This window comes from Gasterosteus aculeatus, chromosome 14 (genome assembly GCF_964276395.1).
Source record: "Gasterosteus aculeatus chromosome 14, fGasAcu3.hap1.1, whole genome shotgun sequence".
In the NCBI taxonomy this organism is placed as follows: Eukaryota; Metazoa; Chordata; class Actinopteri; order Perciformes; family Gasterosteidae; genus Gasterosteus; species Gasterosteus aculeatus.
Window position 1 is genome coordinate 6,827,965 of NC_135702.1, and position 21,255 is coordinate 6,849,219.

Sequence of the window (21,255 nt, forward strand, 5' to 3'; positions counted from 1 at the left end):
CGTTCTGTTTGTGACACAACTTTCATTCCAATTTTCATGCCGGTAGTTGCATTTTTCAAATGAATATGTTATTACTTTTGCTCGTTGTCCAGTCACCTATATGTGTTATTTTGCTGTGCTGTTAACTTCTGCCTTCGCTGTCCCTCTTGACAAAATTTTGGGCCTTTTTTGACATCCTATATCCTTATATACATAATATATATATATATATATATATATATATATATATATTATATATTTTCTGTTTACCCACTTATGTTTTCCATGCTGTACATAATGAATGTGCATTATGAGCAATAAATCACACAACTGCATTTAAAAAAGAAAAAAGCAGATTCACAAATTCATACACCAGTCATTTAATATAATAGCGAACACCAAATAACTCCCTTAATGAAGTGATTAGCATTCGAGTATTAATAAAGCATATGTATATATACACACACACACACACACACGTAGAATCCATATTATATAGTAAAGTGGAAAAAACAATAAGAAATTAAGTTTTTAGCTTACTCCTAATTATTATAATTATGAATAAAGCTTCTATAAGATTATACATTTTATATGATATAAGGTAAATATTAGGTTAATAATGTCTATTAACACTAGAATGGATTTGGGCTAAATGTTGTGTAACCTGAATACTATTAAAGGCGTGCATGACTATGGCTGGCGCCCATGTAGCGAGTATCAGTGAGATCGTGAGGTGCAGAAACTAGAGAAGATTATTTTCCTTGTGCTACTTTCTTTTGTAAGTTTTGTAAGATGGCATCTTTCACTTCATGGTGCAGCCCGAAGTTGCCCGAAGTTAAAATAAACCTATTACTTGCTCCGAATAACATTTCGGTCATGTTGTAAATATTCATAATAAAACTCTCATAGGATTGACTAAGTGAGTTTGGACTGAATTTACGGGGCAGTTTGCGCTGTTTAAAAGTCAAGCGTGTGCAAAGGGAAACTTTCACCTCTGCCAGGCGGCTTTGGCCGATGTTTGACCGGTTATTGTAAAATTGTAGATACTATATACGGAGTATTTGATACAAATATTTGTTACATGATTTTCAGCTTTCCTCCGAATACCAACAAGGGCACATTAAGTGAAAGAACAGCATTGTTCTCCGTTTAGCTTTTGGAATTTTTGGGCTGTTTCCAAAATGTCATAATAACCTACTATATTTCCAAAATGTTTTCAGACAGTTCCATTTCTTGTAATACAGGATTTTCCCCCCAGTAATTTCGCCATCCCGTTTGCAGATATCTGAAAGATCGCCACTTTAATGTTACTAAAACTAAAGCGCTGACAGTTTTAAGCCCTCCAACCAAGATGAACTGAAACACTAACTTTTTACGTGATCTAATTACAGTCGTATCTCTACGAGGCATCGAGAGAAACAGCAAAACCTCCATGAGGCTCCATGAGGTTTCACAGAGCAGCGCCTCCGGATGTCCAGAAACACTACACAGCCGCCCTGTAATAGTACACATGCCTGTGTATTTGTCATAATGTGACACTTGATGACATTCTTCAAGTCTAGTTTAGATATGATAATAATTCCATATAAGATATAATTAGTGATAGTATATAGTATAAAATATTTGTGTTTCTATTATTATTATTCATTTTCCCACTATGCTGGTTTGCTCCGTTGTTGCTCAGGTGCATCTTCCACAGAATACCCCTCACAAGCCCGTGAGGTCTACAATCGCCTTGATGAATATGGTATCGTCTCTCAGATAGGGGCTCTTGCCCGCCAGCTTAGCCAGCGGACAGAACAGCGGGCAGCCGCTGGCGATGTTCATCTCACTGATTGGCCGCTGGAAGGAGGTGGAGGTGACGTCGGGGCGGAAGGCGTCGATGATGTGCTCCCTGTTGTTCTGATCCAAGAGCATCAGTGTCACCTGAGGACAGAGCAGGAGCCGGGGTTACGAGCCGTTCGTCGGGGGTGTTTGTTGTGAGTCATTACGTGCAGAATGTGAGTTTTTTTCTCGCTACCTTCTGGCTGAACGGCCATTTGAGCAGAGCGTCGCACTTTCCCCTCATGACGACGAAGAACAGCGACAGGTGCGTCCCTCGGCCCGTCCCGTCGCCGTTCAAGTATAGCCTCAGACACATCTTGTAGCCGTACTTGCTGGAGTAAAACGCTGGAGGGAGAATACACAATGTTAACGAGAGCATGGTGTCATGTGAGAATGGGAGTGACACGTTCCCTCCCTGGAGAACAACATGGGTGTAGTGAAGAGAAATTCCCCATGACTAGTTGCCAACACGTCGCGCATGACCTCAGCTGACACACGAGCTCCTCGGCGCGTGGACGGGGGACTTTTGGAAAAGGACGGGCGGTGCCCTGGCTGCGCCTCTCGTCTCACCTGGCGAGAACATGGCGGGCGTCCGGCCGGCCACGGCGTCCTGCCGGCGGCGCGAGAAGTCGGAGATCTTCCACACAAATATCCCGTCGTAGGTGCAGAACTGCAGTTCTTTCAGCAGCTGGTCCGTTGCGGACAGCTGCAAGTCCTTCATGGACACCGTCCGCTCCAGCTGAAGCAGTTTGTTGGAGAGGTTTTCGATCTTCTCCTGGTCTAGTTGGTGCTGGTGGGAGAAGGCCTCCAGCGTCACTGAGTTGCGCCCTACCTCTCGGTTCAAGACGCACACAATGTTTTCTAAAGCGTTCACCTGTGCAGAAAGAAAGGACGCGTTCAGAAACGCCGTTCGGCGTCGATTGACGCGAGAGCATCGAGTCCCTCGAGACTCGCCTTTTTTTCCATGTCCAGGGACAGCGCGGAGGCTGCAGCTCCGGCGCCCGTAGCGACTCCCTCCTCAGGAGCCCTGTACAGGCCCAGGCCGGAGTCCTCCTGCAGCTCCCCCGCGGCGTCGCCCCCCGCCAGGGACACCGAGGACAGCACCAGGGGCAGCAGCAGACGCAGGTGCTCCACGGCGCTGCTGTGCTCGTGGTCGCCCAGCTTCCCGTTCTCCATCTGAGGAACGCAACGGGGCTTTTATTTAATGTGTGCCCGTGAAATAGATACGACTCAAAGAGACAGTTTTCAATTATTTTTCAAATCACCAATATGTATCTGTGCTGATAAATAGTCAGATATGATTGTGTAAATGCAGAACACGAACATCTACTTTTTTTCGGACTCGATCTCCCGAGCGCCTGATTTGAAACCCTAACTTTATACATGAACATTGATAACATGAATCGTTTAATATAAAGAAGATTACTTGTAGAATTACATTTTCTATTACATTTCACAGTTAAAAACCCATCAAAACTGCTCCATTGAGCGATCACCAGAGGGCGCTTAGCATGGAGACCAGAGGCAGATTGTGGGACTTTCTAGACCAGTTCAGGTTTCGGGGAGGGCGGATTACATTTTGGACTCTTTCCATTCCTCATTTTAGAAGATTTAGTTACACTCGCAGAGAGTCATGCTGGCTGTTAGTCCCTGATTCCTTTCTCCAAGCTGAGCTAATCATGTCGTACGTAGCTTCACAGTAACCTTGGAGATTGATAAATCCTCTCATCTCACTCTTGAAAGTGAGTAAAGTGAATCTGCACAATTCCCCAAATGCTAAAAATGTCATCAAAACACCTTGAAAACAAGCCAAATGTATCTTTGATTGGATTGTCTAACATACCATATACTTGCAGCCCACATCATTGAATGGACAGGAACTCTTTGACTTTGCACAGGACTTGCTGTGGTCATTAAACTAGAGAGGAAGATAAAGGTGAAGTTCATCAGTGCATCAACTTGAAACTGAAAAGTGAAAGTGAAGAACACGATGTACTCAGAATGGAACTCATGCTCATAAAAGGAAATTTATGAATTATAAATGTGCGTTTCCTTCAAACGTTCCTTTTTGTGAATTTTCCGCTCATCTAGTTCAAAGTACAAATACAGGAACTTCTACTTTCTGTCTATTGTTTGTCTTTTCATGTATCCTGGATGGTTCAAGGACGATGCAGCAGGTTTTCTCAAGATCATTTCCTGAATATCCTTAAATCCTTAAAGCTTAGGTACAGCAAAAAGAAGCTAACTGTGGTTTCATGTCAAATCTTTTTCAGAATATTCTTAATGTTTAAACGAATGGGACTGAATGCGGAGCGTTAAAAAGCACTCTGAGGAGCTCCAACCTTTTCTCTTGGGATCTTCTTCTTGCCACAGTCTTTGCATTGTAAGGGGAACTTTAGACAGATCTCATCATGGGCCTAAAACACAACACAACAATATTATTTTGTGTTCATTTAATCAAACAACCGTTTGTCACACGCTCGTCTCCCTCTCTCTCTCACCTTGATCTCTTTAAAGTTGAAGGTCATTTTGCAGTATTTACAGTTGAGCGTTCTCTCCTCACATTCTCTCTCGTTGTGTCTGTCCTTGTCCGTACAAAGGATGGGCATTTTGCAGGCCTCGCACTGCATCCTTTCCAGTTCACAGCGGCCTTCATGCTGAGCCTAAAGATGGAGGACGGATACAATTACTGCATTCGCACTGCCAACAGGTGTCCCGGCAACGGCTGTTTCATAGAAGAAAAAAAGCAGTTGGTGTAACAGCCTGCTTGTGTGCAGATGGTGTAATAAACACGGCAGATGTTCAACCACGTCACAAAAGCTTTTCAGGTTGTTCAATCATTGTTGAAATGAACGCTATGAGCAAACGTCTGAACACGTTGTCCTGTGTGGTACGAGACGTACTGAAAGCTGGTGGAAAACCCCCAGAAATCCAATTTATCCAATCATCTGGGTGTAAAAAGCACATAACTTCATTATTAATTGAGTAAAGACAGTCATACTTTACTGGAAATAATTATAACATTCCTAGAATTATTTGTAATGTTTGTCAAAAAACAAAATAATTCACCTTCCTAAATCAAAATCTGGAGGGAATAAGTAAAAAAATATGAAGCACTAAAATAAAAAAAGTGAAGCATCGAAATTCTTTTCTTTGGAAAAAAAGTTGCGCAACCCATCCGAAAAGAGGGACAAATTAAAGGGGCGGATCCATAGGCGGAGTTTAGGAAGAGGAAGTGATTCTCTAGTCAGACTACAGACCGCGTGCAGCAGCCACAGAGCTCTCATCAGGTAGGCTAGCTTGTTTTTCCGCTTTGGCCGCTCACTACTCAAATAAGATAAAACTGGAAAATCTCAAACCCCAAAAATAAAACCCGCTGATGAGAATCATCTCGTACGGCTTTCCGATTCAGACAATGCCTTGTTTACTTTCATTTTGGGCGTGTGGCGCTACTCCAACGCAGTGACGAAGATGTCCCGCCGTGGGTGCACAGACTCCTCCTCGGAAACTGCAAAATGCCGCTATGGCACACTTTCACCTCATGGTCATTAAAAAAAAATAAAATAATAATAATAATAATAATAATAATAGGCGTCGGCTGTCTCTTTACGGTGTCAGCAGCAAGAGCCACATCAGCAAGTCATGCAATCATTGACCTACGGCGTCAGGTAAGTTTGCTGCCAACACATCGCTTCAGCATTTCCTGTCCCAAGTCTGATCTAGATCGGGTTACTCGGTACATGTGTACAAACAGACCTACAAACATCCTATTCCAACAGAATGACTCCCCCTCTTTAACAAACAGACTCGCCCTGCACAGATATTGACAGTACAAACAAAACTAAAAAGCGATGACGATGACACGAGGCAACTTATGATTCAGAGGGACTTTTTTTGTCATCATATCCACCACAGTACGTCTGCTGAATGTGTTCCATTGATAGAGTTCCTGTTATGTATAATGAACAGGATATATTGAATAGCTTCCATGTGAACTGGTGCAGCCTTGGACCCAGTTTCATGATCACATGCTGTTATCAGCAGTGCAGTCTGGGTTGAAGGGCCTTCATAGCCGGGGACTTTCCCACTGAGTTATTGTTGTAATCTTAGCGGGTGAGGCAGGGACTTTCCAGCTGAATGTTTAAGTTTCACTTCCTGTTACTCATTTCAGCATTACTGCAATGCATGCAATGCGCCCACGTTACATGTCACGGTAAACTCCGGGTGATCGTAATTAACTATAATAAAAATAATTAACACAGAAGGTTCGAGCGGGAGAAAACCGACCCTCGAGGTCACACCAGGGACAGCGTGTACGATCGCTCAAGCAGAAGCCAGTAAAACCACCCAGTGTTTCAAAACACAAGCCTGACCCACTACTTTACCTCGTACTCTTTAATGGAGCCTGTCCAATCACAGCCCTGGTTCAAACACTTGGCGGGCAGACTCGCTATCTCTCTTCCGGCTGCATTGTCTGGAAACGCCTGGGGGGGGGAACAAAGAACAGATGGGGGGAGAAATTAATATAGGGAATAGCTAACAGACATAAATGGTTTTGTGCGGGGGAGGAAACTCCTGTTGGCCTGGTTTCACATAGCTATCGTTTGAGAGGGGAATGGCAGACCAAGAAGATGCCTTATCAAACAAACATTTGGGGTTACAAATGACATTATTTGGAACTTACCTCATTACTATTGAGAATTGAAATGGGCTCCTCGTATATCTCCTCCTGGCGGCAGGCGTCACAAGGCTTTGGCCCATAACTGACAAACAAAACAGGTGTGTGACTTATAGCGCTGTAATAAAAATGCAACTGGCAATCATGGGAAATTCTTGAATTCAGAAAAAAAAAAGTTGAAGCTTTTTACAAGACAAACACACACAAAACAAAAAGTACATGAGAACTATTCTCATGTAGAGGCAGAAGTGGTTTTTAAACACGTCACATGAAAACCCCTCAAGTTCCCATGTGGTGTGACGGTTAAAAAGAAGTACTGACATGTAAAAGGAAATTCACAGTAAAAACTATTTGAGTCAAGTGAAAATAAAGTGATTTTGCTGTTAGCAAAATGAGACATCACATATAAGTTAAAGGTGTTGGTTAATATATGGTGTTAAAATGATTACATTTCCTGCATTGTCACCTCATGTCTAACGATAATGTGAAAGTATCGCCCCACATGCGGCGACGGACCTATGTGTTCGTGGCAAACTCACAATGCGTCAGTGACAGGAGAAAGAGGTAGAAAAGAAACAGACACCTTTAGAATGGGTCAGCATGGTCAGATCCTTGTGATTCAGGACAAAAACAAAAAGTCTTGGGTTTCAAAAAATTCCCCAGAGGCGAGCAGAGAGAGGAACACAGCATGTGCTGAAGCAGGTCCGGTGAGAAGGGAAGGATTAGGGTGGGGGGGTTTCAGAAGGGGGGGGGGGGGGGAGCATTTCACACGGCCGTAGGAGTTCTGAGGACATCCAGTCTACCTGGTGAGCTGCCTGAAGCAGTGTACACAGAAGCGGTGGCCGCACTGAGCCTGGACGGGCTTCCTCAGGACCAGGAGACACTGCTGACATTTGTACTTATTCTCCATGGGCACAGACAGGACACTGAGGGGGATCCCTGGCAGGGAGACGGGGCAGTCCAACGAGATGCGGGCCATTCTTCTCCATCAATCTGTTGCTCTACCCTGTGAATGAATAGAACATTCAGCAGCTGGAAAGAGCGTCGGAGGTACGCTTGTTGGAATAGTCAGCAAATGGGAAAGTCAGTAGTTGCACAGAAGGCGCAATATGGGAAGCATCCTAGTCACAAGATGGTACAATAAGGGCGTACTGCTGATTCGTCATTGGGAACCCGTGTACATTTCGGCTGTGTTGGAAAACCGGGTGAAAGATCTTTGAACAGCGTATTTAAGTTTCACATTGACAAATTGCTGCATAGAGGGTCCATCTCTGGGTTTTATACTTTAGATAACGCATATAAAGGCGTCATAATAAACCACCTTCACGATCTGCGTACAAAGACGGGTTAGCAATGTATCCTAAACAGGATCTCTGATACTATGGGAACAAAGTACAGCGTTTAACAAACGCAACAGCTGACAAATTCAGGAGATGCATGCGAAGCCAAAGTGGTCTCTCACAGGACCACCATGTGTTCAATCCGTCACTGTGGTTATTCCCCTGGTTTTGACATGGATCATAATGCTTCCAATCATGCCCCCGCCCACAAAATACACACATCAGCACACAGATCAGTCTTTATGCCTAATAAAGCATTGGTTCGCTTTGAAAAAGCTTAGCATTGTGGTCCGTTGCACTATGGACGATAATACTAATCTGTAACCGGCGAGACCAGAGTTTCCACCTCTTCGTCACATTCAAAAAGCTTCGGCGGTTGAAGCCAGTTTGACTCGTTGTGAGCCTTTTTGTCAACGGTTAACCAAATACAGTGGAGGGGAAAGGGCCTTATCAGCTTCCTTCTCAGAAACAATACAAGTACTGTACGTATTAATCAGATTAACCAGGGAGTTGGCCAGGTACTAAACTAATCAGCAGTGGCAGAAGTACGATGCAATGGCAGTCGGGCGAAATAACCTATTGTGGCAATGACTTCCTCCAGTCTGACACAACGGGCACGGCAACCAGCTTGTGGTAGAATTACCTAGCGACAAGACAACTTAAAACATTCATACCTTTTATTTTATATGTCATCTCCATTAATGTTTGTGCAGTTTGTAATATATGATTCATCATTTCAAAGTAATGGGTGTGGAAAGGGGCGCGGTGTGCTTTTCACATGAACCACAAGATGTCACGATAGCTTTCAACATTTTCAACACCCCCACAAATACTAGATCGATGAGTAATGTACTAGATGAGTACATTACTCATTACTAGATGAGTAATGTACTGCGGTTTCTTTAATCATTGCAGTCGCAGACAAATGGTATGAACACCATTAACGCAGGTATGTCAGGAAGCTCCACAAAACCCACAAGCAGGCATCTTGCAAGTCACCACCAACCTTGCAATATGTCTTGTTATCTGCAAATAGCTTCAAAGCTGCATGATAATATGTAGTCTGGTTTGAAAAAGACTGCAAAAAGCCAAATAGCTTTGTGCAGGGTTTTAAAACAACAATGCATTCACCCTTCAGGAGTTCAAATGTCACACATTGTATAAAAGGGAACCAAACAGGATGAAGAGATAACAAAGCTGTCGGTTCATACTTATTTATTTAATAAATGTTGAACAAAAATAGCATTGTTTGGTTACAAAAGATACTATTTATCCTGGGGACATGTTTTGGAAGAAAGGTGCCTCTGTAGGAAAAGACCGCACACACAGTTGAGGCAGATATAAGCCTACCAAACTGTGGTTTCAAAGGGAAACATCTGGATACTCCACTTAAGGAATCTTCTTTTGTTTTCAAACTATTTAATCCCTTTCCCAGACATAGGAAATCTCCCCAAACAGAGATGTAAGATTATAAGGGTCTCAGTGATCAAAACCAAGTAACTATGCAGATTATACACAATTATACATACATCTACTGAGCCAACTAAACCAAATGGTCTTTTGTCTTTGACTGAGGGAAGTGAAAACCACTTGCGAACCTAAATGCGTCCTCTTAAAAAAAGGTTTCATTTTCACCTTCCAACGAAGCCAAAATGAGTTTATATGTCAACACACAAAATGAATACTTGGAAATAATCTTCCAATGAATCCATCACGTGGTGTGTGAAAAAGCACCCTTGGTTATCTGGCAGTGAATATTCAAGAAGAACGATCTGTGATGATAAATGTGTCTCCTTCCACCCTGTAGACTTAATCGAGTGAACCTCAACAAGAATACCGTTTAAGGCGAAAACACACATCCTTCCCTTCTGAGAAAAACCCTGCTGCTTCTTCTCATGAAGATACCATATCTTCACTGGAACCATTCTCTGATTGCGTATCACATCATCACACCCAGCAGAAGATGACTAATTGCATTGTTGCAAAATACCATACATAGTAAAACTGTTACGAAACTTGTGTGTTGAAATGGAATTAAAGTTCAAATTGATTTCATAACCTCGCTGAGTGGGGAATGAGACAACCTTTATTAAGGGCATCCATGCACCCAAACACTAGTTTAGTTTATTGATCTTTAAGTTTAAGATGATAGTAAAATACCAACCCAGTGAGAACAATAATTTAATAAAAGTGTGCAGAACCTCCACAAAGAAATCGAAGCATGATGCAGGAAGCATATGCTGATTTATGCACACGTTCCTGAGAAAGACTAAACATTCAATTTGAATATGTAATATTTAACCTCTCTGAAAAATGACAGCGAGAGAGAACAGAAGTAGTAGAGCAGTTGCAGCCCTGCTTCCGCGAAACGAAAACTAAACAACAAAAAGCGGACAGGATCTAGACTTTCACGTCACACTTGTGCAAAGCTTCTTAAAAAGAAGCAACACAATCGAAACGAAGCTGTGTGCACCATTAGCGCCGTTCTGTCCGTCCAGTCTCCACAGCTTCTCCTTCAGCGTCGCCAAACACGGACCGTCCCTCGCTGCTTTCACCACCAACAGCAGAAGCAGCAGCAGCCATTTGCAGGCTAAAGAAAAAGACACCAGCCTCACCCGTCTGTGTGTCTGTCTGTGTGTGTGTCTGTCTGTCTGTCTGCCTCTCCGCAAAAATGTGCGTCTGTACGTTAATCATCTCGAGCGAGGATATCGAAAAGTTTTACTCACCCAATGCGAACAAGTGTGTTTGAAAAAAAAACACCCGTTTGAGTCGCAGGCAGATATATTGAGCTGGTTGACTCCCACATCCACGTCACGCGCCTGAACCAGCTTAAATTAAACACACGGGGAAGTTCTGTATCATTCCACTGCGCCGTCAGCTACAGCTACACTTGGACTTATTATAGCAATGCTTCTACTTTTACCTCTGAGTTGAGCTTGACCGCCGGCTTATCACACTTATCGGTGCGTGTGAGGCCGTTTGGCTGACGTGAACTCACACCGCGTTCAGCCGCCCGTTCGGACGTGTTCGGGTCACTAGAGGTTTGGATCATTTTTCGGTCCGTTTGCTCATTCGGCTGAAAAAAAGATGGTGTTTCTGCCGTAAAACAGAAACACCGGCTTGGCTTTAAACGTGTGTAACCTTGTTGTCAGACTGAGCCGTGTTTACCATCGCGTCGCCACTACTTCAGCTTCCTTCAGGCAACGGGTCGAATATACGAGGGACTTTATCAGCGCGCGCATTGTCAAGCCCCGCCCTTCCTTCTCCTTCCAACGGCACTGTGTAGAAAGTCAGTGTGATAAAGTGACGCATGCGCACTGGCGTCCAGTATGTCGCTGTCCTCGCTCGGTCGATCTTGCTGGAGGTTTAGTCGGCTACGGTGCACTTTTACCCCCAAAGGTATGAGTCTCTTCAGCTGGCTGTGCGTTAACTGGAACACCCCTTCACCAGTACATAGATGTTAGTTCACTATTTTAATACAGAAATTCGAAACGTTAGTTGTTAAATCCGTCACCAGAGGCTGCACAGCCCTCAGATAAACGCTATGTAACGTTAGCTAGTGCGCTAGCATCAGGCTAATTGTCAATGTGGTTTCCTATGTCAACAATTAGCTTGTATGTAAAGCAATGGAAAGTTCATTTTTATTTTGTCCACAATAACTGGGTGAAAATGACGTTAGCTCGCGTATCCTTTCGACTACTCGATATGACGTTATATATGTTAGCGTTCCGTTCGATTATCAGATAAGTAACGTTACTTTTATCATAATTTAACTTCGAACTTCGAACGGTCAATTGCGTTATGATTACTTGCCTTAATTAACTTTGCTTGTCTTGTGCGCACTAACGTTAGCTGAGGAGGAATACACTGTGACAGATGCACTTCTACTTACATTTTCACAAACTAATATTCACCCGTGATCTCAGACATGAGCCCAGTGTGTGTCCTGCACCACTGCCTGCATTGGTAAACGTTTGGTTTTCTGTGCGGCATGTTGACTGTCATTTTTGTATGAGAACAATAAATATGAACTAGTGCATTATGCCTTTTTGTCTTTTCTTTTTTGTAAATGTTTGTGTTCCACATTGCTGCTGAAGCAGTGTGTGTGAAGCGGGTGCACGGCAGCACCAGTGTGTTCACAGACCGCTGCTATGAGGGTCTGTATCCCGGTCATATCCACACTACTGCCCTCCAGAAGACCCTGCTGGCTGTTGGGTCCGGTGTGGCTGCACTACATGACCCCTACAGACATGGTGAGACTTGCTCTCGTTTCTTTTCCATTGTCACATATAACAGCCCGGTTTGACCTTTTTTTTTATCCTAAAAGGTCCACAAATGGACAGAAATATAAGCAGCCCAATTACATATGAAAATAAGTATAGTCAAATATGTTTAAAAAGCTCAGCTCAGTGGAAAACTGCTAATAATAAACTTTATAATAAATCAATCATAACCTATTTGGCTGATATGGAGAAAAAATACATTTAAATAATGAAGTACATCATTCCAATACAAAAATGAAAACTAATTATTCTATATTTTCTAAACTGGCATTTTATGCCAGAGTATACTACTGGTTTTCATGAAAACCTTTAAGTATGTTGAGTTTGCTGATGACTGCTACAAAAGATGCCTTTTTCTAAAGGTCAAAAATGAATGACCATCATGGCCAATACAACAAAATGTATTGCCTTTTTTTTTTTTTTTTCAGACCTAAATAAATCAGTCTTTTTTTGTACCGTTATTTGCTTTGAGAGTGAACTGTGTGAAATTCATCTCTATAAAAATTGCATTCCAACTGAACACAAAAGTTTGGGCCTGAGTAAATGACACATCTGACGGTTGGGGTTTGTGACCGAGGTTTCTGTTCCCACATGGTGTTTGAGTAAAGTCTTGAAAAAGTATCTTGGAAACAGAAATGAGAGTAAATGCAAAGCAAGTCCAAATGTCAGTCCGGTTTCTCTGAAACATGAAAGCGAAGAGTGCACCAACAGCTGTCATTCAACATTTAGTCTAGAGCCTGCAGGGGTCTTTTCCCCCTCCCTCCCGCCTGGTAAACCAGCAGGTAATTCTAACCATACACATAACTTGTAATGCTGGTATTCCGTTCAACCTTTGTTTTCTGTAGACAAAGATAACCCTGACAAGGTCAGACTTCAGAATTTCCACCAGACATTGTTTCAGACAATAAACGGCTATTTCCAAAGGCTTACTAATACTCCCACTGATGACTAGACCACGTGAACTCAACTCAAATACATTTGAGTCATATTCCTCACTTCACTTCAAGACAAAATACATGTTAACTGCAAATTCTTATCCTAATCTATTTTATAATCTTTAAATCAAAATGCACGTTATGCTCAGGCAATAAATTGTAGGTTTAGCAGCAACAATGTGAATGTGTATATGTGAAACCCTGCATGGAACTCCACAGACATGGTGGCAGTGCTCGGAGAGACGACAGGACACCTGGCGTTGATGAACCTCAGGGACAAGATGAGAAACGACCCCGAGGGCTTCACAATCCTTGCGTGAGTGCCTGAATTCGGCTCTTTTAAACAGAACTGTTTCTCCAGTGAGTCACGTTTAAATGTGTCTCACTGCTCGTTGCAGAGAAAGGCCAAGGATCCGGCTGAGTACACTTGATCTAAAAGAAATGGCCTCTCTGCCTGACGGCTCTCTTGGAAGAGAATACCTTCGTTTTCTAGAGGATAATGTGAGTCTCAGTGTTGCTTGGAGAGCGATTACCTGAGAAAACACACATTTCCTCAGAATCCTACTTATAAGTTTCTATTTCTTTATCACTCACACTTTCACTTTCCTGTTCTGTCAGCATGTGACCCCCGACTCGAGGGCAGACGTGAAGTTTGTAGACGATGAGGAGCTAGCTTACGTCATGCAGAGATACAGGGAGGTCCATGATCTGCTGCATACCTTATTGGGTATGCCCACCAACATGCTCGGTGAGTCGGGCTTCCGAATTCTGCTCACATCTGGTCATTTCTTATATATATATATATATATATATATATATATATATAAAATTAGTACACCAATATATATAAATAATATATAAATTGCTGTGAGCTTTTTATTTTGCTGACCATTTCAAACTTTATCTGCATATGTATTTTTCCTCACTTTTCTGGCTGCTTTCAGGTGAAGTGGCAGTGAAGTGGTTTGAAGCTGCTCAGACTGGGCTTCCCATGTGTGCACTGGGAGCTGTGTTGGGGCCTCTTCGGCTGAATGCAAGGTAACACCGGAGTTTCAACACATCATTCAGTACATAATTAAACATTAAAGGGCATTTCCCCAACGATGTCAATGCAGCCTGATGAGCTCATAGTGAACTTTCCTTAGGTTTTTGTTTGGCTTTTATGTGAAGTACCACATTAAGTACACACCAATGAAACACTGTAATGTACATCACTGTTACTGTTATTACGAACAAATGACGGAACAGTGTCCTACCCGTCAATCCTAAATTCTTCCTCATTTAGTAACTGAACTTCCTTGTACCTTTTTTAGGGGAATTAATTCATTAGAGATAAAAAAAAAAGCATCCCTTTCATGCTGAACCTTTGTTCTCCTTCTAGCCGTTTGCAGTCGCTGTTCACGTCCTTGGGCCCTTGGGCTCTGCAGAATGGTCGTCGGGCCCGCTGCGTTCTTAGCATCTTCTACGAGAGACGATGGGCGCAGAGCATCGAAGACCTCCGACAGGAGCTCAACATACAGACCCCTCCCGTCACTCTCACTGCTACCAAGAGAAGAAACATCTGAGGAATGAAGGAAAGAAAGGAACGAGGATTTCACAACAGCCGAACGTTGGCGTGTCATTGACTTTGGAGTGTGAAGTCATTTCTGCTCAGACTTGGTTGAAGAGGTCGTTTGTATCATAAAAGAAAGATAAATAAAATGTATGTTAAATATGTAAATAATATTGGCATTTGTCTGATATAATTAAGTTAAATTGGTATTTTTGTACTGTTTCTCGTTTAGAACTGCTGTCTAATCATTTATAATCCACATCCTGTAGACATGCAGCTGAGCTAACCTTTATGGTTGGGAAAGGAGCAGGTGTTGGCTTAAAAACACTCAGCTGAAAACAGCAGCTGCCCCTTATCACATACCTGGTCAATGTGGCCTCATTTTGACAGTAATGGGGACAATTGCTGGAAGTCAGTGTCTGTCTGTGTGTGGGCTGGCAGGTGTATAAGATATCAATTGTGTTAAACACCGTTTGAATGATCTCATTAAAGTCACACTGCATGAACTTTAGGATTTGACCTTGAAGATTAATCCCAATTTTTTTCTTCCAAAATCTTGGTCTTTGTTCATTCATTTCTTTATTTAAGGCTGCAAACTGAACATCCTGTTTTCAGTTGCGATGATCACCAGGCTCACAAAGCAACGGCTGTTGCTTTTGAGGTGGCTGGCTGTTGAGGCGTTGCTCCACACAGCTCTTGATTTACGAGAATGATCAGAAGGTGCGACATTGTGATCACAAACTATTCAAACGTGTATTTAAAATAATACTGATGAGTCAGTGAGGCCCTTACTGGATCATAGTCCCCCCCCCTTTGCTTCAGTTTTAACTCACTGCCTTTCCTCCTGCTCCTTTTGAATCATACCAGATCTCTACAACACGTCTCACTACGTGGTGGTTTCTCCGATTGTAGTCCGCACTTGCTTGTTTCTCATCTGAGAAAGCAGCCTGAGCACACGAGGAGGTCAAAGCTTGAAGGCTTGTGTGCACATGTGAAGATGGGAACAATTCATTTGACATTACTGCCCTCTGGTGGTTTTCTGTCCACCTTTTATTCATAAATTTGAGGTTTGGACAGACAAGCTCTGGGAAGATGTCACTTTGGATCTGCAAATTGTGATGCCATTTCTGACTTTCTACAACCAAATTGTTTGAAAATGTATTCCCCAGATAAATCCATAATAATAATTTGCCACGGCTTTGAGTCGCGTGGCTGGGCTCAATGGATGCCCATGGCAACTGACTTGATTTTCACCGCGCTTCAATAATATCCCAAATAAATATGCATCATTTAACTTAGCGAGTGAGTTGATTTTTCTCGGTTCGGGTGGCAGTCAGCGAGTTTGTCAATGTCAACATAATAAACGATAGTTAAATAAAGATGATCCTTTCTTGTCATATAGCTTGATATGAGCAGGAGACCAATTAAATATTTATGGCTTGTTGACAAGTCAAATGCTGCTTAGTGCCTGATAATAATATAATAAGTGATATACAATAGAAACGGTCACATAGAGGGCATTTTACGCTACTATGAATACCTTTAGTACATGATTCTACTTACATACTTTATTTGAAAAAAACATTTCCAATGCAGAACTTTCACTATATTGCCAGGTCCTGGACTACTGAGTTCAACACAACATGTAACAATTTAAAGTGATCTTCTTGCTAAGTTCCTGCAGGACACCTGATATTGCAATGTACTACTTACTGTACTTAACAGTACTACATTCTCAAATGCAGACCAACAAAATGCTGCTGTGGCATAAAAACACAAACACACTGATTTCAGCTCTGATCGTACAATAATGCTACAGAAATCACAAATCCTATTCATCAAAAAGGCCTATTGCAGAGTCAGAAATGATTACATTTAAAATGTAATAATTGGTTAGCTGAGCATATAACATTCATACATGATTTGAAGTATTTCTGTAGTAATTCTTCTACATTATTAGTAATTATAATTATATATATTATGTATACTCTTTTTCATACTTCATTCTAAACATTCCTGATGCTGATGCTATTAATAAGATTTGAACACCATTGTCAGTCAAACAAGAAGCTTGTAAAATTGTCTCATCATCTCTGAAATAAAATCTTTTGAATCATTAAAACTGAAAAACAAACAAATAAATAGAAACGTACGCCTTTCATAACTGAATAGCCAGATGGAGGACGTTTGGCTGCTGATCGCACATTTCAGAAAGGCATTTCTTCACATGTTCACGGTGGTTGTTGTTTTCCCTCTCGGCGGAGCGCGCTTTGCGTCAATGCAGGATGGTGATGCTGCGGTCCGTCACGGCGAACGCCGGCAGCAGCGGGGCGCCGAACTGATGCGTGACGGAGTGGAGGACGGCGCTGGAGTCGGCCTCGTAAAACAACAGCGTCTGACTGGTCCAGTCCAGCAGCAGGCCGATCCTCTGGGGTTTCCTGGCCACCAGCAGGGGCTCCTTCTTCCCGGCGTGCCAGAAGGAGTAGTCCCCGTCGTAGTGAGACAGCACCCAAGACCGTTCGTTTTGGCCCAGCCGCGCCTCGTCTCCTGAGCCCTTGCGCTCCAGGGAGGCGTAGCAGACCCCGACCTTGAAGGCGCCGCTCTGGCCCACGTCCACCACCCAGCTGTGGGTGCCGGAGGACACGGACAGCGAGCCGAGGGCGTTGGGCCAGCGGTCGAACCGCGCCGGGTCGTACTGGGGCAGTTGGCGAGATTTTTTGGGGGAGAAGGTCAAAGTGTAAAGGTCGTCGGAGAGGGACAGCAGAGGGCTCACCGTGCGCTCGTCGAACCGCAGAGAAGACGACCCGTAAGCTGTTGGAGGAAGAGAAAAGATCCGCCGTCACAAACGGACGCTTTAGTGACAGCAGACGCGTTTCAAGGAGGCGTGAAAATTCTTTCTACTTTAATAAAACACTTTTGTTTTGTTCTACTGTAACGCCGCAGATGGCTCTTTGTCACACACACTTAAGGATGTTAAACATAAAAGGCGAAAATAAGGCCGTGCTCCTCCAGATTTACATGGATTTAACAACACTTGATTTCTGCTAAATGTACTTACACCCATGTTCAGACTTATTTAAACTTGTGTTTATGATGCCGTTTGCGACCAAGGAGAAAAATACAAAACCACCCATCTACGTAGATAAATGTGTTTATTACACGTATGTTGATGTATATAATAAGCCTGTGCGATTCTGGATTGATATGCAACTATAATACGGACTAACCGTTGGGCCCCAGCAGCACGGCGCTGGCCCACAGGCCCCTCAGCAGCCTGCTGTCACTGCAGCCTCTGGTCAGGCTGAGCTGCTCCGTGTCACACGGCTCCCCGACCCCGTCGGCTTCCTCCACCCTGAAAGCCGGAGAAGAGAAGACGTCACCTTCTGAGGCGTCTCGAGCAAACAAACTGAATAAATATCCCCGATCGGCGTCACGTGCCAAGGCGTTACCTGTCGGCTATCTCCTGGACACTCGTCTGAAAGACAGGAAGGGGAAAAAGTCACGAGCCTTTTACGTTACTGGGTTTCAAGCACAAGTTCCTCTTATCGCTCAAACAGCTTCCCGGGTCGTCGCCGAGCCTCCTGATGAAAAATGCCCCGTCTCTCACCACCAGCTGGCCGTCCGGCGTGTGCGTCAGCGTGTGCACCAGGCCCGAGCGCGTCTGCGTCAGACTCGCCAACGCCTGGCTCCAGTGGGCTCTCTGGGTGAGGAGGCACTGCTCCACCCGCTCCTCCTCTCTCTGCACCTCCTCCAGGAGACGCTGCTCCTCCTCCTCCAGGGCTTCACGCACCGCGCCGACCTGAGCCAAGACCTGCTCCCTCGCGCTGGTCGCCGCCAACTACGCCAAGGGGGGGACGGGAGGGACAGTGAGATGTCAACATGACACACGGCAGAAGGTTGACCTTTGAGATTTTGTAGTTGTTATGTTCCCAAATGTGTGCAGACCCTCATGGGTTAGGATAAGACATGCTTTGAACCCTGCAATAAAGCTTTTTTTTTAACAAACTGTTTCATCTACAAAATAACAATTAAACTTTCCTAGAGCCCAAACTGACATCTTCACATTAGAATTAGATGGAGAATATTAAGCCACAACCAATGGATGTTTTAATTTGAACAAGCAGGTTGCAATGTGGCAGTTATCCTGTGGACCTGCAGCTCCCGTCGGCTTCACGGAGCTTCATAGCTATTAAAAATAGAAAAGCTCTAAATGTCCACTGTGATCTGTTCAGCAGCAACCAGCAGACACGACAGCTGGTGAGCAAAGTGTTGAACTCACAAAACATGTTTTCTGCTGCCATCATGTCAGTTATTGCAGGTCCATAGTAAGAGGGCAAGTCGGGAGTGCACGGATGCATATTTGCTCGAGCCCATCTCGTGAACATAAAAGCCCCACGGTTGCTAATGAATTACACACGATTGACTTCCCGTGTCGAACCATAAACGCCAAGCAAACGGACAGAGATTCACTGACCAGCCGAAGCCTGCTTCCCACCGCGTGGAGTGAGCTTATTTAGGTTTGCGCATAAGTATCGGCTTGTTGATTTGATTCTTGCTGAGATGAGCGGTTTGTTGTACCTGCCTCCGTTGTTTGCTTTGGAGGTTTGATTTACTCGCGGTAACTTGTAACCGAGAAAAGGTGCATGTCCACTGACCTCTTTAGACACACATTGTGGTCAGGTTAATAAATATGAGATGGGTCGACTTTGCTTTTGTTGCAAGGTGGTGAGAAATTGACTGAATCAGCAAGTTACAAAGTTCTAGATAACCATTTTTTATTTGTCTATAACTCATCCGTGACCAACTGCAAAATGTTACTTGTCTGGAATAATGAGATTTCGATTTAAACTTATAATTATTAGACAAGTAGATGGTGGAACGAGACATTGTAGGAGTCAGCTACATTACATTATGCACATTTCTTTATGAAGGGGAGCCAGCCAACATCAAAACATACTTGTGAGGGAGTGTAGACCTCAGCAGTGTCTGTGCATATTTCTCACCTGAAGTTTTCGCTCTTTGTCTGTCAACGTCTGCTCAATAAATCTCTCAATCCTCAGTGCCTGCAGCTGCATTTTCTCACACACATCCACCAGTCGGTTCTGGTGAAAAGAAACACACGCACACACAACCACACACACATCAGCTGGAGACGCAACAAGAAAATCCTGTCTTTTCAAATACCACACCGAGTAATCAGGAGGAAAAAGAACAGGCAAAACGCGGCACACCCAGGAACAAATTATGGAATTAAGAATATTCCATTTCAACACAGTTTTGCTAACTTTATCGGTCATTCCTCAAACCCGTCTGACCGCTAGAACTCTGAACAATGTTTGTGATTGAAATAGGAAAAGCCACATTTTCCCTAGTAAAGACACCCAGACGTTTAGAGCTTCACGGCGTGAAAGGAAACTGTCAAAGGGTCGAGAATAGGGAAGAATGAACTTAAAGTTACAAGACATTCACACCGAATGAAAGTAACCTTCACGGGCCATTTGTACCCATGCGGGTGTCCTCACTAAATGAAAACACGTTTACAGAACTTCAGCCAAACGCATTACAGAACAGTACAGGTATTAAGAGCAGGCCGATGCACACTCACCCTCACTGCGGTTACTCGGGTGGCCAGAGGGGTCACGGTGTGTCCGTGGCAGGGGCCCACGATGGCGCAATGGGAGCAGATCAGTTTCCGTTCGGTGCCGCAGAACCAGTCGAGCTCAGCTTCGTGCTCCACGCACACCTCAAATTCACCGGAGAAGATGCCGGACTCGGCGTCGGCGGTGGCGGTGGTCCCGGCCGGTGAGGTTTCCGCCTCCTCCTCCTCCTCCTCCTCTCTCTCCTCCTGCGGCCGCCGCCGCCGCTCCACGCCGCCGCTCAACACGGAGAAAATGGGCTGATCGAAGCCCGTCTCCTTGGGCCCCGAGGCGCCGGGGGTCGGGGAAGACGGGCACGTCAGGTCGCACGGTGTGAGCTCCTCGGTCATCGTGGCGCAGTGACGCGACAGGTGCACCGGCGGAGCAGGAGTCGCGCGTGCCGCGGCCTACGGCGCAGGGATACAGGTGTAACAGGTGAGCGGAACACGGAAGTAACGCGGGCAGCGGAGGTCGGACCCGAGAGGCGAAAAAGGAAAGAAGAAAAAAAAAAAACGTTTCTGCCCTTCTGGTTTCAGTTGTTTGTTTGTTGTTTGGGTGTGGAACTGATAACCGTCATTTGAGCTTTCACTGTGTTTCACTTGTGTTGATTTCCTGTAGTTGAATTTGCTGTTCATCTAAATAAAAGCTAAAGTCACGAATGTGTAGAATACACAGTTACACAACTTTTATAACGAATTACAAGGAAACAGTTGGCAATGAAAATAAAGGTTTAAATAATCCACGCATGTTAATCTCTGATCCCTTACCTTTTTAGTTTATGTCAACCTGATATTTGTTTGAATCTGTGAGTCGAGTAACGAGTCATCCAACAATATTACTAAAAGCACTTTTCTCCTATAGTTTTTCTTCCTTTTTCAGAAAACTGCAGACATTTTTGGAGCATCTTCTGACGTTGTATTTTCCTTTTCAGTTGCAAACGTCCTGATGTTTACTAGATACCATTGTGAGAACACAGTGGAAGAGCAATCCAATTGTCATGGGTGGATATAGGTGTGATGGATGTCATC

General features: G+C 43.9%; 3 protein-coding genes across 12 annotated transcripts; 1 reads left to right on the forward strand and 2 right to left on the reverse strand.

Annotated features, from left to right (window-relative positions):
• Positions 1-343: 343 nt before the first annotated feature.
• traf2b (Tnf receptor-associated factor 2b) lies at positions 344-11,039 on the reverse strand. Of its 3 annotated transcripts, none has more exons than XM_040197214.2 (11): positions 10,745-11,039; positions 7,285-7,487; positions 6,488-6,566; positions 6,189-6,287; positions 4,305-4,466; positions 4,146-4,220; positions 3,647-3,721; positions 2,758-2,979; positions 2,374-2,677; positions 2,000-2,148; positions 344-1,905 (listed from the first exon to the last, which is right to left on the reverse strand). In XM_040197214.2, exons 2-11 carry the CDS (start codon positions 7,458-7,460, stop codon positions 1,687-1,689), a joined length of 1,560 nt encoding a protein of 519 aa, XP_040053148.2. In that variant the 5' UTR covers positions 7,461-7,487; positions 10,745-11,039; the 3' UTR covers positions 344-1,686. The 3 variants fall into 3 exon arrangements, with proteins under 3 accessions (XP_040053148.2, XP_040053145.2, XP_040053146.2); XM_040197211.2 differs by lacking the exon at positions 10,745-11,039 and adding an exon at positions 10,548-10,649; XM_040197212.2 differs by lacking the exon at positions 10,745-11,039 and adding an exon at positions 10,295-10,528.
• Positions 5,077-15,097, forward strand: coq4 (coenzyme Q4 homolog (S. cerevisiae)). 8 transcript variants are annotated; one of them, XM_078087767.1, is made up of 7 exons: positions 5,077-5,093; positions 11,919-12,074; positions 13,259-13,355; positions 13,438-13,540; positions 13,658-13,787; positions 13,984-14,077; positions 14,421-15,097. In XM_078087767.1, exons 3-7 carry the CDS (start codon positions 13,261-13,263, stop codon positions 14,602-14,604), a joined length of 606 nt encoding a protein of 201 aa, XP_077943893.1. In that variant the 5' UTR covers positions 5,077-5,093; positions 11,919-12,074; positions 13,259-13,260; the 3' UTR covers positions 14,605-15,097. The 8 variants fall into 8 exon arrangements, with proteins under 8 accessions (XP_077943893.1, XP_077943890.1, XP_077943892.1 ...); XM_078087764.1 differs by lacking the exon at positions 5,077-5,093 and adding an exon at positions 10,679-11,787; XM_078087766.1 differs by lacking the exon at positions 5,077-5,093 and adding an exon at positions 10,722-10,862 and having other exon boundaries at positions 11,922-12,074.
• Positions 15,098-16,139: 1,042 nt separating this feature from the next.
• Positions 16,140-21,116, reverse strand: bspry (B-box and SPRY domain containing). Its single transcript, XM_040197215.2, has 7 exons — positions 20,995-21,116; positions 20,197-20,634; positions 19,595-19,693; positions 18,199-18,429; positions 18,041-18,066; positions 17,819-17,943; positions 16,140-17,402 (listed from the first exon to the last, which is right to left on the reverse strand). Exons 2-7 carry the CDS (start codon positions 20,575-20,577, stop codon positions 16,867-16,869), a joined length of 1,398 nt encoding a protein of 465 aa, XP_040053149.2. The 5' UTR covers positions 20,578-20,634; positions 20,995-21,116; the 3' UTR covers positions 16,140-16,866.
• Positions 21,117-21,255: the final 139 nt, after the last annotated feature.